The sequence below is a fragment of the Leptopilina heterotoma genome, unplaced genomic scaffold, assembly GCF_015476425.1.
Source record: "Leptopilina heterotoma isolate Lh14 unplaced genomic scaffold, ASM1547642v1 Lhet_60, whole genome shotgun sequence".
In the NCBI taxonomy this organism is placed as follows: domain Eukaryota; kingdom Metazoa; phylum Arthropoda; class Insecta; order Hymenoptera; family Figitidae; genus Leptopilina; species Leptopilina heterotoma.
This window is the reverse complement of record NW_025111138.1, coordinates 1257448-1272023: the sequence shown is the minus strand read 5'-3', so window position 1 is coordinate 1272023 and position 14576 is coordinate 1257448. Positions and strand designations below refer to the sequence as shown.

Here is a 14576-nt window from a genome sequence, read left to right as displayed (position 1 = left end):
CTGTTTTAATATTTTGTTCTATTTTAATTTCTTTTATTGTTTTTTAATTTTATTCTATTTACAGTTTTTATTTATTTTATTTCAATTTCTTTTTTTTAGATTTATTTGATTCGGTTTTAATATATTTTATTTAGTTTTATTAATTAATAGTTTTATAAATTAATTTTATTAAATTCTATAATTAATTTTATTGAATTTTAATTAATTTCATTCAATTCTAATTAATTTTATTAAATTTCTAAATAATTTTCTTCTATTTCCAATTTAATTTAATCTATATTTCTAATCTATTTTATTTTCTCTATTATAATAATGGGTATTTAAATTCAGATTTTAAAGGGCGCGGCATTAATCTTAAATTGGATTTTAGTATAGCGCTTAAACTAGCGCACAATGATAATGTAGTGCAAATTGTTTATGTTCTGCTTGTGAAACTATGTTATTAATCCAATAATGTTTAACCATAAAATTTACGCGTTGAAGCGTTTAAAAAACATTGTAAAATTTCTAAGCGTAAAAAAGAATTTAGTATGTACGCGAAAGTATAGGTTTACCTTTATTTTAAATTTTACCGAAAAGAATTTTTAATTTCGACGAACTGAATTCCTTTTATTGAATAGAATTCCACTTTGATTGAATTTAGCATTTTGATAATAATTAATTCCATTTGCACTTTAGGAAAAATCCACAATTTGCAAAACTGCGATGAAAATTCTGTAAAATTCCTTAATTTTCAAAACGTTTAATAAATTTCTTAAAAAATATTCAAATATCTTCTTTAAAACTTAAGAAATTTCAATTATAATTCCAAAATTCAATTATTTAAAAAATAATTAAATTAATTCTAAATTTTATTTAATCTCAAAAATTCAATTATTTCTAAAATTGTCTGTAAAATTTATTTTCAAAATTCAATTATTTTCAGAATTTTTAAAAAATTTCTTGTAAAATATTAAATTATATTCTATAAAAATTAGAAAATGAGACAATTTGTTTATAAAAATTTAATTAAATGTCAATTTTTAAAAAAAGTTCTTGAATAATTAAATATCTTTTTATAGAATTTAAAAACTAATTTTTCAGAATGTTAAATACAATTTCTTTAAAGAATTCAATTATAATCAAAAATTTTTATCAAATTCTTTGCAAAATTTCAATTATTTTTATAAATAATAATATTCTTCGAAAGAATTCAATTATTTTCAAAACAATTTTAATAAACTTGAATAATGAAATATTTAATTATAATTTTTAACAGACACGATTATTTTTAAAATTTGAAAAAAATTCTTTGTTTAATTCAATTATTTTGCAAATTTCCAATTTAAATTATTCAAAAACTACTTTACTTTGAAAAAAGCACAAAGAAAATTTTTTCAAAAGAATTTAATTAGGATTTTGAAAAATTTTAATAAAATTCTTGACAAGAAATCAATTATTTTTATAAATAATAAAATTCTGCAAAAGAATTTAATTATTTTCATTAATAATAAAATATTCTTCGGAGGAATTTAATTATTATTTATAATTCAATTTTAATAAAATTTCTCGAAAGAATACGATTATTTCTAAAAATATTAATTAAATTCAATTATTTTCATAAATTTTGATAGAATTCTTCGAAAGAATTCAATTATTTTTATAAATAATAAAATTTTTTAAAGGAATTCAATTATTTTTACAGTTTTAATAAAATTAAAAAAAAAATAAATTATTTTAAACGTTTTAATAAAATTTTTCAATTAAATCTTTATTATTTTTAAAATTTCTAATAAAATTCTTTCAAAACATTTAATTATATTCAAAAATTATGATAAAATTCTTCAAAACAATTCAAATATTTTTATAAATTTGTAAAATTCTTCGTAAAATTATTTTGAATATAATTGAATTTTTGCAAAGAATTTTACTATTTATATGGGTTTAATTGAACTGTTCCGAAGGATTTATAAAAATTTTAGAAAATAATTGAATTTTTCCGAAAAATATTATTAAAAGTTTTTTTAAAATTGAATTTTTTCATGAAATGTTATTAAAATTGTATTAAAAATAATTGAATTTTTGCAAAGATTTTACTGTTAAAAAAAATAATTGAATTGTTTCGAAGGATTTATTAAAATTTTTAAAAATAATTGTATTCGTTCGTGAAATTTTATTAAAATTGCATTGAAATTAATTCAATTCCTGTGAAGAATATTTTACTATTTATAAAAATAATTAAATTCTTACGAAGAATGTTATTATTTATGAAAATAGTTGAATTCTTACGAAGAACTTTATTAAAATTTTTGAAACTAATAAATTAATAAATTTTTATGACAAACGAATTGAGAAAAGAATTAAATTTTTTTGTGAAATTTTTTTGAAAATAATTGAATTTTTGCAAAGATTTTATAACGAAATAAGAATTTAATTGAAATCCTGAGAAGAATTTTATCATTTATAAAAATAATTGAATTCTTGCGAATAATTTTATTAAAAATTATGAAATTAATAAACAAGAATAATTAATTAGTAAATTAGTTAATAATTGAATTTTTTTAAAGTTTGAATCTGAAATTAATCAAAAATTCATATTTGAAATTTAAAAAATTTTGTAATTTGCAGAATAATAATAAATTGAATATCACATTCCGCCCTCTATCACACGTAATATTTGATACTTGAAAATATTTAAATAGAGAAATTATTAAAAAAAGTTAGGAAACAAGAAAGCAAGCAACAACTAACTTCAAACTGGGAACAGATTATCGGAATACAACGATTATTAATATAGAAGATTTGAATTGAATGAAATATTTCCACTTCCAGATTAATACTTGTGTCTTGGTGCATTATTTGAGTGCAAGAAACGCGACTAAAGAGCTCCGTTTAGCGAAGCATTATATTACGCGCATGCATGTGGCTTAATGAGCCGATATAATGTGTATATATATGTATATTATTGTGCACGATATATTACGCAACTAACTATTTTGTAATTATAGACAAGAGGTATAAAAGGTGACAGAAGTGGAGGTGCATGTATTATATATAGCGGAAGAAAGAAAATGTACATATTACCCAGAGAGTACATGTATAAGTGAAAGAGAAGGAGAGTATAGTTCGGGAACAGAATATGTACCTACGCTACTATACCTCGATAATACCTTGAAGTGTTTGAGTCATGGAACGCCCCCGCTAGTCGTATACTAAACCGAACCGGAGGAACGAGGCAAATCAAGGAACAAGAGATCGAGAGGAGCTCTCAGTACGAGATTGGTACGAGATCGGTACCACGTCCCGCAAATCGTACCGTTTCTCTTCTATCTTTTCGCAATTATTCATAAAAGAAAATAATTTTCTCTACTTTAATATACAAGTACCTGTATTTGTATTTTTAAGGTACAAATTTCTTTTTCTCTTTCGTAAAAAAAAGTTCTTTCATTTTTAATTCTCATCTTGAGTTTTCGAAATTTTCATTTTTTTTAAAATGGTTTCGTGTGGATTTATTTTGTTTCGAATAGTGTTTCGATTATAAGTTTAGGACGAACTGAAGAAAGCAGGATCTTATACAACGATCTCTTTGCATCATTTGCCTTTTGCTTGGAACTTTTACTCGTGTACTTGAATCTTTTGTTGAGACGAAGAGTTCATGTGATGTGGAATATTTTTGTAAAAATCTAATTTTTTATTTCAATTTTTGTGTCAACGTTTTCGTAAATAATTACATGGAAAATTGTGTATCAGGATCAGTTTTTTTTCTGTTTTGATATTGAAATATTTTTCATGTATTTAGTTGGATTTTTCAAGTGCGAGAAATTTCAAATTTCGCCGAAGGAAATTTTCAGTGGCAATGTCACTAACGAAGTTATTAATTAGGCCGAATTAAAACTGATTGAATATAATACACACCACAAAGCAATATCTTCGGATCGAATTTCGTGTTCATATTTAAACGAGTTTGTTAAAGTAATTGAAGCACCAGTCGAAAATGCAGAACAAGGGGAATATTTCTTTAAAATTATTTGTTTCCTTGTCTCTTTGAAAAGAGCCTTTCTTGCAATGTCGCAGATTTTTTCTACTTAAATTACGAGTCAGTTTTCATTTTTCCACATTTTAGTTTTGTTTACTTATTCATTTTTATCTTTTCAAAATTATATTTTATCGCTTTTTAATTAATTCATTTTTTATTATTTCTTTATTATTTCTTTATCTTTTCTTTATTATTTATTGTTAATTTATTTTTTAATTATTATTTCTTTATTATTCGTTTATTTATGTCATACGACTTAAAAGAGACATTATTTGAATCATAATACCAATTCGTTAAAATAGATTTAATTATACAGTGAAAGGTGTAACCATAAAATAATGCTAATAGTGAGGAATGAAAATTCGAATTATGAAAATTGACAAATTTCACGAAGCAAAAATGAATAATTATGACAATTATATAACAATAATTGCGGGTGATAAAAGTTACAAGACTTTAAAAATTATTATTATGTAAATAATTTAATGATGACAATATTTCAACAATGAAAGAAAATATCTTTAGAAATTTACAATATATTTGAACAAATGGGAACAAATGAGCAAACATTATGGAAGCGCAATTAAAGAACAAATAACTCGCTGAAATAATCAATTTTTTAAATCTACAAGTTTTCTATTCAAACGATATCGTTAGTAATTTGTGTAACAAGACAAATTTAGACAAAAATTTCAAAATTATATACAGTATTTACTTTTTTTCGTTGAATAATTTAAAACTTTTTAGGAAAATTATTAATTCTTTTTAATAATTCTCAATAAAATCAATATTAATTATTATTGATGATTAATAATCTTACATAAGACGTTTTATAAGAAAAATTGAAAATATTTTTATTTAAAAAAAATGATAGATTAATTACGCTTATCAAAGGTCTTTACTCCTCCAGAATGTGAATATTTGATTTTCAATTAGATATTATGAGAAATTTGCATCTTAAATGTGGTTCTAAACACATTGCGAGTTTCAACTCTTAGCACTGGAGAAAGATCTTTAATTCCCCTCTCCCTTGCCGCACGATTAATGTTAGTCGTGTTTTACCTTCGTTTTACTGCCCACTTTTTGACCTCTTTCAATATAGTTTAGGAACAATACACTATTTCACTTTGAATTCAATTTCCAATCTTGAAAAATTGACTATTCTGAGTCTATAAATATCGCAATTGAAAGCCGCGTTTTTTTCGCACTCAAATATTTGTCCGATAGTAATGATTAATAGTTTAATAGTATTGTTATTTTTAGATTATTTCAAAGTTATTATAAATAGTGAGTAATTATTGATTCTAAATGTGCAATAATTATTCACGAATGGATTGTTTTAATTTATTGGCAATTAATAATTCAATATTCTATCTTCTTCTATATTAATAATCGTTGTATTCCGATAATCTGTTCGCTGTTTGAAGTTAGTTGTTTGCTTTTTTGTTTCTTAACTTTTTTAATAATTTTTCTTTTTAAATATTTTCAATTTTAAAATTATTGTATTGAAAGTCATCGAATTATTGCAAAGAATTTTATCAAAAAATTTGATAATACTAGAATTTCTTCAAAGAATTTTATTATTTAGGAAAATAATTGAATTCTCGTGAATAATTTTGTTAAAATTTTTTAAAATTCTAATTAAATTTTTTTTGAAGAATTTCTTTTAATTTTTTTTTTAAATAATTGAGTTTTTTGAATAATTTTAATTTGAAAATTTTGAAAATAATTGAATTAAATAAAGAATTTTCTTCAATTTTCTTAAATAATCGTGTGTGTTAATAATTATAATGCAATATTTGATTTTTGAAGTTTATTAAAACTATATTGAAAATAATTGAATTTCTGAGAAGAATTTTATTCTTTATAAAAAATAATTTAATTCTTTCGAAAAGTTTTATTAAAAATTTTAAGAAAATTGAATTGTTGCGTAGGATTTATTAAAAGTTTAGAAAATAATTTAATTTTTTTGAAAAATATTATGGAAAATTAAAAAAATTTTAATTATTTTAATTATTTTAATAATTAAAATTAAATTAAAAATAATTTAATTTTTGCAAAGAATTTTACTATTTATAAGTATAATTGAATTGTTTCGAAGGATTTATTAAAAGTTTAGAAAATAATTGCATTTTTTCGAAAAATATTATTAAAATTTTTTTAAAAATCCAATTCTTTCATGAAATGTTTTTATAATAGTATTTTACTATTTATAAATATAATTGAATTGTTTCGAAGAATTTATTAAAATTTTAGAAAATAATTTAATTCTAATTGAAATTTTTTCTATAACAAACGAATTAAGAAAAAAATTGAATTCTTTCGTGAAATGTTTTTTGAAAATAATTGAATTTTTGCAAAGATTTTATAACAAAATAAGAAAAAAATTGAATTCTTTATTAAAATTTTAGAAAATCATTGTATTCGTTCGTGAAATGTTATTAAAATTTTGTTAAATAATTGAATTCCTGAGAAGAATTTTATTATTTATAAAAATAATTGAATTATTACGAAGAATGTTATTTCAAAATAAAGTAGTTTTTGAATAATTTTAATTGGAAATTTGCAAATTAATTGAATTAAACAAAGAATTTTTTTCAAATTTTAAAAATAATCGTGTTTGTTACAAATTATAATGAAATATTTCATTATTCAAGTTAATTAAAATTGTATTCAAAATAATTGAATTTCTGTGAATAATTTTTTTTATTTATAGAAATAATTTAATTCTTGAGAAGAATTTTAATATTTTTAAAAATAATTGAATTGTTTCTAAGAATTTATTAGAAGTTTAGAAAATAATTAAATTCTTTTGAAAAATTTTATTAAAAATTGGAAAAAATTTAATTAAATCTTTTCTTGAAATTCTATTAAAATTGTATTGAAAATAATTGAATACTTCCGAAAAATGTTATGATTTATGAAAATAATTGAAATTTTGTGAATAATTCAATCACAATTTTTGAATATAGGAGTTGAATTCTTTAAAGAAATTGTATTTAAAATTCTGAAAAATTTGTTTCTAAATTCTATAAAAAGAAATTTAATTTTTCAAGAATTTTTTTTTTTTAAATTGACATGTAATTAAATTTTTATAAACAAATTGTAACATTTTTTAATTTTTATAGAATATAATTTAATATTTTTCAAGAAATTTCTTAAAAATTTTGAAAATAATTGAATTTTCAATATAAATTTTACAGTCAACTTTAGAAATAATTGAATTTTGGAATTATAATTGAAATTTCTTAAGTTTTAAAGAAGATATTTGAATATCTTAAATTTTGTAATTTGCATAAAATAATAAATTGACTACCACGTTCCGCGCGTAACATTTTCTAGTTTACAATGTAAAACGAAACGATTTACAATACTTATAATTGATATTTTTTTCTTTTGCAGAAAATTGAAAAGCGATTTCCAATATTTGAGACGGCGGGGCGCATTCAAAGCTTCGGGGGAGAATTTGTATCAGGGACGTAAATGCGCCAGATGTGGAGTGTCATTTGGTAGATTTTACAATACTGGAGCTGTTTGTCAACGTTGTAAACATCGTGTGTGTAGACAATGTCGAGAAATACAGAACGTCAATGAGAACAATAAGGGGACAATCGGTATCGATTGGTTGTGTTCAGTTTGCCATAAACTTGCGTAAGTTGAGATATATGTTCATTAAATTTTATTGCCCGTAGAGAATAATGGCAATATCCATATTCATTAAGTCATTAATTTCACGATAGTGATAGTAAAAATAAAATACTATACACTCAAATGTAAATGATGTGAATTTTTCTCTTCAGAAAATTACACACGAACACTGGCGAATGGACGTTTGAGAACTCGATCGTGAAGCACATTGCCGGAAGGGAAAATTCTCTGTCGCCTCTTGATATCCTCAAATACAGTATCCGTCGTGCCTGGACCATAAATGGTAATTTCCTGCTACTAGAGTAAAAAAAAAATCGCTTCCTCCTGAATCAAAATTTTCATAATTGTTTATACAAATCTCTTTCGAATCTATATTTTCCTTTAGCAAATTTTCTTTCGACTATTAAATATTTAAAATATATATATTATTTACAGTGATAAATTATTTCTCTATAACCTTTTTTTTATTCTTTTTTGCAGGACCACCAGCGCAATGGCCAGGAGCGAGAAAGTCGCCCGAGTTTAGAATCTATCGAAGTCTACCAATTCGTTCTCAAAACTTTTACGGCGATCACGAGGATCATTATAGTGTAGAATCAACGACTATTGAGGACTTGAAAAACAACGAGAACGAAATTCGTGACGATGAGGATTGTACAAAAAAGAATTTGCACTTTGCAGACAATGAGAGTGGTAATAAATTGTTAACGCAAATCGATGGTAATAATGAGCGTGTGAATTTGAAACGTAATGAAAAATCAAATAAATGTTTGATTACGGGGAAAAATCGAAAACAAGAACAAATTGTTGGTTTGAGTGGAAAATCGAGAACTGATAGTGTTGAGGTGATTTCACCAGATCAAAGTACACGTGTTTCTTTAATAAAACCACCACGATTGTTTGCAAAATTCACAAGTTCTGAGGTGAAATCGCCCATTAATCAGACGGAGAAAAAATCCAATATTCCAATATTTCGAAGGAGTTCCAAGGAATTTGAGGATATCAAAAGTCCACAGGAGTCGCCGAAACGATCGTTGATCCCTCAGAGGTGAGTGGAAATTAAAAAATTTTCTTTATTACAAAAATAGGTCATTCTTTGCTATTTTCTCTTAATTTTATTCTATTTTTATTTTTTGAATTCATATTTTAAGCATTCCTAAAATTGTGAACTTTAAAATGAACGAAATTTATTTCTTTGTGAAATTAAAATTTTATTACAATAATATTGAGTCACGTATAAAAGGATAAATTATAAAGTATCTAAATATAAAATTTAAGTTTTTAATTCTTATTGCAATCAGTAATATAAAACCTCGGTTAGTTTGACTTTTCGGACATTTTTCAATTTGTTTTCGACTTATTTTCAAAACATGCGACTTTTTCGACTTTTCTTTCAAATATTGTAACAAAATACCACTTTTTTGGTATAAAATGAAAATTACTTTGTTTTTTGTAGTGTAAAAAATAACTAGTGAAATATTTGAAAATTTAATTTTGATTAATTTTTTTGTAATAAGTATTTCATTAAAATGTTTGAAATTGAAATTTTGAAAAATTTTAATTGCAAATTTTAAAAGTAATTAAATTCTCAGATTGTAATGAAAAATCAAAATGAAAATTAGCTCAAAAAAGTATAATAAGAAATTATTTTTAAGAAAGTAATTCTATAAACATTTTTTTATTATAATTTTTTTAAATTCATAATTATTTTCAATAGTTTCAATTAAATATTTCCGAAAATTCAAATATCGACAAAAATAATCATTAAAATTGTTTAAAGAAGCTTTTTTTAGAATTATTACTAATATTTTGTTAAAAACAATTATTTACAAAATTTTTAATTAAAATTTTGCAAAAAATTGATTAGTTTTTAAATTGTCTCAAAATTCTTTTGAGAAATTTCGGAAAATTATTAAAAATAATCGATTTAGAGAAGTTTAGTTAAACATTTTTTAAAATAATTAAATTTTGGAAGAATTGCAGTTTTAATTTTTGAATAACTGAATTAAGAAATCAGTGAAAGATCAGAGAAATAGAAAATGAAATTTTTTTGACAAAATTAAATGAAGTAAACGACTTTTAATCCCTTTTTCCAAATGTTTAATCGACCAAAGCAACTTTTTTATGCCTTAAAGTCGATTTGATGCTTGGAATATTTGAAAATTTTTTTTAATGAAAAATATTTTCTTTATTTAAACTTGTGGATCATTATTTTGAAAAAATAATTAAATTTTACTGCTAATTTTTTAATGTATTTGTAATAGTTTTTAAATAATAATTGAATTCACAATTCATTGACGAAAACAGTAATTGAATTTTCAAAGAACCAAATTGAAAACAATATTTGTTTCAACAATAATTGAATTTAAAAGTAAAGATTAGAAAATAATTAAATTAAAAAGAACGAATTTTTGCAACAGTGGAAAATTTAAAATAATAATTCAATTTTGTATCAAAGAATTAATAGGGTAAAATAATGATTTTGATTTCTTTGTAAAAGAATTGTGAAAAAAAAATAAATTCAATAATTGAAAGATTATAGAAGAGAAAGAAATCCAAAAAAATAACATGACTTAGTGTAACATATTTTTATATTATTATTTTTATTTTCAGATATAGAGGAAGCACTGACGATCTAAGAAGAAGCAGAGAAGACATCAGTATTCCGAGTTTCATTCCAAAATTATTGCCATCAAGATGTAAGGAGGAAAAATTGAAACGTCAAGACAGTAAGGACGATATTCGTCATATCGCTGGATCAAATCGACGACAGAAGGATGTGGTAAAGGACGAAACAAAGCCATCGCCTTGTCAGAGTTATTCGCGAGACGATGTCAAAGGAGTGAGATTTTTTCGACGTGAAAGCAAGGAGGACGTAGGCAGGGAGAGCACCACCACTATTACGAACAGCTGCGTGACCAAAGAAAGGCCGTTGTGTAAGAAAGAGTTATGGAAAGAGTTATGGACCGTGGAATGCGTGGGTGATACGACGACTCGACCAAAATCAAGTTTAAGTGAATTTGAATTTAAAGAAACCATAGAAAACGAATTGGCAGTTGTTGTTACAAGTCAGCATGAATTGAATGAAATTGAAAATAATCAAATTTGTAATGAAGATAATAATTCTGCTTTTTTCACAATAATGGCAAATGAATTGAAAACTGAAGATCGACTCGATGAGGAAAATGCTGTGAAATTAAATAAAAGTGAGGATAAAAATGCCGACAAGAATGAATACGATGAGGAGAAAATTAAGGAGAAAAAAGTTTCAGTCGAGAAGAAATTTGTCGAAGAGGAAAAGAGTGAAGATACAATGGATTTTAAGAGTTTTGAACTTAATCGAGAGGAATCGATTGCTGCCAGTGATGCTAATCTTATTCCGGTAACTTTGAGTGAAATGAAAATTGTGCCGGATATCACGAGTTCTGGGAAAAAATGCGAAGACTTCCAAGTGGTTCGTTTTGCAATTTTCTCCTATTTTCTTTTTTCTTAATGAAAGAATTTTCCAATTTTGTGTTATCTTTATATTTTTTCTGTATTTCTTTATTTTTACACCCTTTTTATTTTATATATTTAGGTATTCTTTCTTTCTAGTTATTTTTTTTTATATTTCACTTTTTTATTTTAATTTTCTGTTTTTTCTTACCTACTTTTTTTATTCTTATTCATTTTATATTTTACTTGCACGTTTTGTATTTACTTTTCGTAAATACAAAACAAATGTGTAAGTAAAATATAAAATGAATGAAAAATTAAATAATTGTAATAATAATAATTTTTATAATAATTTTTTTTTTGTACAAATTAAATTGTGCAAAATTTATTAATAATTACAAAAAATTGTTTTTCACAGATCCGAAGAAAATTTTCAAAAGAAGAATTTTCGAATCCTGATGACACTGACGATATTCCCAACAGACGTTGTTCAAGTGTAAGATGACTTTTTGAAATTTAAAATTTAAAAATTTGAATTATAATAATTATTTTTTTGATTAGACATTGAAAATATTGTTTGAATGTATATAATTTACAGCATCTTTCGCCGGAGGCAAGTCCTTTAAGTACAAGATCATCGAAGTATAGTCCAAGGGAAAGTGAGAGTGAGCCAACTCCTGCATTACCGAGGAGAACTGGAGGCGGTGATTCTTCTTCTGCATCACAAAGAATACGTGACACTATCACGAGGACGAGAAGAGAATCTAATAGTAGTGCAAGATACGAGAGCAGTGGAAGCGAAAGTGTTAGGTAATATATCAATTTATTCAATACATAATATATAATTTTTCTATTTTGGAGTAACATTTCTTATTGAATATATATTATGCTTTAGAATTGAAAAGGATTTCAAATCTCGTTGAATCATGATTATAAATTGAGATTTAATATTTTGTAGTGACGTATTTTAAAAAAATACTTTTAAATAGTTGTTGAATTCAGACTTTTAAAATTATAGGTAATCATTATTAATTACAATATTAAGGCGGAAATTTTTTTCCATTAAATTAATAATAATTGCTAGACTAAAGACAAACTTTTCTTATTTATTTATTATTTAAACTTATAATCTAACGTCATAAATATCAAATTTTAATTATTATTCGCAATTTGAAGTTAGTTGTTGTTTCTTTTTTTCTTGTTTCCTAACTATTTTAAGAATTTTTCTTTTTAAATATTTTCAATTTTAAAATTAATGTACTGAAAATCATCTAATTGTTGCAAAGAATTTTATCAACAAAATTTATAATTATAAAATTCGCAAAGAATTTTGATAAAATTTTTGAAAATTCTAATTAATTTCTTTTTGAAGGTTTTTTTTGAATTTTTTAAAAATAATGAAGTCTGTATTAAAAATTTTTGAAAATAAATAAATTTGATGAACAATTTCTATTAAGTTTTAAAAATAATCATGTCCCTAAAGTTTTGAACGTTCAAATGAACAAAATTTATTTATTTCTTCTTTAATTTAAAATTTTTATTCCAATAATATTGCGTCTAGTATTAGAAAAATAAATTATAACAATTTTAACTGTTCAATTTCATTTTTGCTTCTTATAAGGCAATAATTTTTGAAAATTTTTATATTGATAAAAAGAATTCGTTCATTTGAACGTTCAGAACTCGTGGATCATAAATAATCGTGTTTCTTAATACATAATTGAAATTATTAATTATTGAATTTTATTAAAATTTGAGAAAATAATTGAATTCTATTGAAAAATTTTACTATTTATAAATATAATTGAATTGTTTCGAAGGATTTATTAAAATTTTAGGAAATAATTGAATCTTTTTTGAAAAATATTATTAAACATTTCTTAAAATTTAATTCTTTTATGAAATTTTATAAAATTGCATTAAAAATAATTGAATTATTTCGAAAAATATTATTAAAAAATGTTTTAAAATTGATTTCTTTCATAAAATGTTATTGAAATTGTATTAAAAATACTTTAATTTTTTGCAAAAAATTTTATTATTTATGTATAAAATCGAATTGTTTCGAAGGATTTATTAAAATTTTAGAAAATAATTGAATTCTTTTGAAATATTTTATAACGAATTAAGAAAAAAAATTGAATTCTATCGTGAAATGTTTATGAGGATAATTGAATTTTTGCAAAGATTTTATACGAATTCAGAAAAAAATCGAATTCTTTTTTGAAATTTTTTTGAAAATAATTAAATTTTTAGAAAGATTCTACTATTTAAAAAAATAATTGAATTGTTTCAAAGGATTCATTAAAATTTTAGAAAATAATTGTATTCGTTCGTGAAATATTCAAATTTTGTTTAAAAAGAATTGAATTTTTGCAAAAGATTTTACTATTTATAAAAATAATTGAATTCTTGCGAAGAATTTTATTAAAATTTTCGAAATTAATAAACAAGAATAATTAATTAGTAAATTAGTTAATAATTGAATTTTTTTAAAGTTTGGATATGAAATTATTCATAAATTTATATTTGAAAATAAATAATTTTGTAATTTGAATAATAATAAATTGAATATCACGTTCCGAGGGCTAGGGCCCATAATGTTTGCTAGTTTATAAGAATTTATAATAATTGTTCTTCTTAAATCACATATATTATATTAAAGTCTTTTTTAATAAATTCAGATTAGGAGAATCTAGTTTGCACGGATATGCTGACATTGCCAGAAGGGTCAAGTTCTTTAGCGGAAATGGACTGGGACCGTCTGCAGGAAGTTGTGATGAAGTTGTGCAACGAGACAGTGCGACAAGTGCAGGTGAAGATGAACCACACGAAGATGGTCCAAGTAGGACAGTTCAGGGTTCTTCTCAAAGTAGAGCAATGTTTCGACGACGAAGGCAATTTGACGCTCAAGGTACATTTTTAAATTTATTTCTTTTTGTTTCTTTTTTCCTATTTTCTTTCTTTCGTTTCTTTTCTCTTTCTTTTTTTCTTTCTGTTTCTTCTTTTCTGTTTTTTTTCTATTTCTCTTTTCAGTTTCTTTTTTCTATTTCTCTTTTCTGTTTCTTTTTTCTATTTCTCTTTTCTGTTTCTTTTTTTTTATTTCTTTTGCTAATTGGATGGGAAAAGTACTGATAAAAATTAATTAATTAAAACAACATATTCTAAAGTGGAGGAAATTCTGTTTATATTGCTTTATATAGAGAGAAAAAAATACGCTTTAATTGATAAGAGATAGCTACTACTGTTCACTGATGGTTTATCAAGAATCGATTTTATTAAACAATTATTGTAATGAAAAGTATTGTATGAAAGTGCCAGTTATAGAAAGATGTTGTTCGACAATTTGGTTCAGGTGCATTAGACTTGTGTATTGATTATAGAAACCATTCTTTGGCAGTAGAAACTTTTTGCAGTCTAATTATATTCAGTTGTGTTGTGTGCCGGTAAGAGATAACAATTTCTTGTGGGTGATTAT

At 23.1% G+C, this 14576-nt stretch overlaps 1 protein-coding gene across 6 annotated transcripts in view; it reads left to right on the top strand.

Annotated features, from left to right (window-relative positions):
• Window positions 1-14576, top strand: part of LOC122509523 — a 70070-nt gene that overhangs the window by 20297 nt on the left and 35197 nt on the right. For all 6 annotated transcript variants that reach the window (XR_006302369.1, XM_043623664.1, XM_043623665.1 and 3 more), the window contains 7 exons: window positions 7418-7666; window positions 7816-7946; window positions 8144-8711; window positions 10277-11117; window positions 11517-11594; window positions 11697-11908; window positions 13783-14012. Coding sequence is in view for 5 of the 6 variants with exons in the window: in XM_043623664.1 (XP_043479599.1) it covers window positions 7418-7666; window positions 7816-7946; window positions 8144-8711; window positions 10277-11117; window positions 11517-11594; window positions 11697-11908; window positions 13783-14012 (2309 nt within the window). In the remaining variant the exon portion in view is untranslated. The remainder of the gene's footprint in view (window positions 1-7417; window positions 7667-7815; window positions 7947-8143; window positions 8712-10276; window positions 11118-11516; window positions 11595-11696; window positions 11909-13782; window positions 14013-14576) is intronic.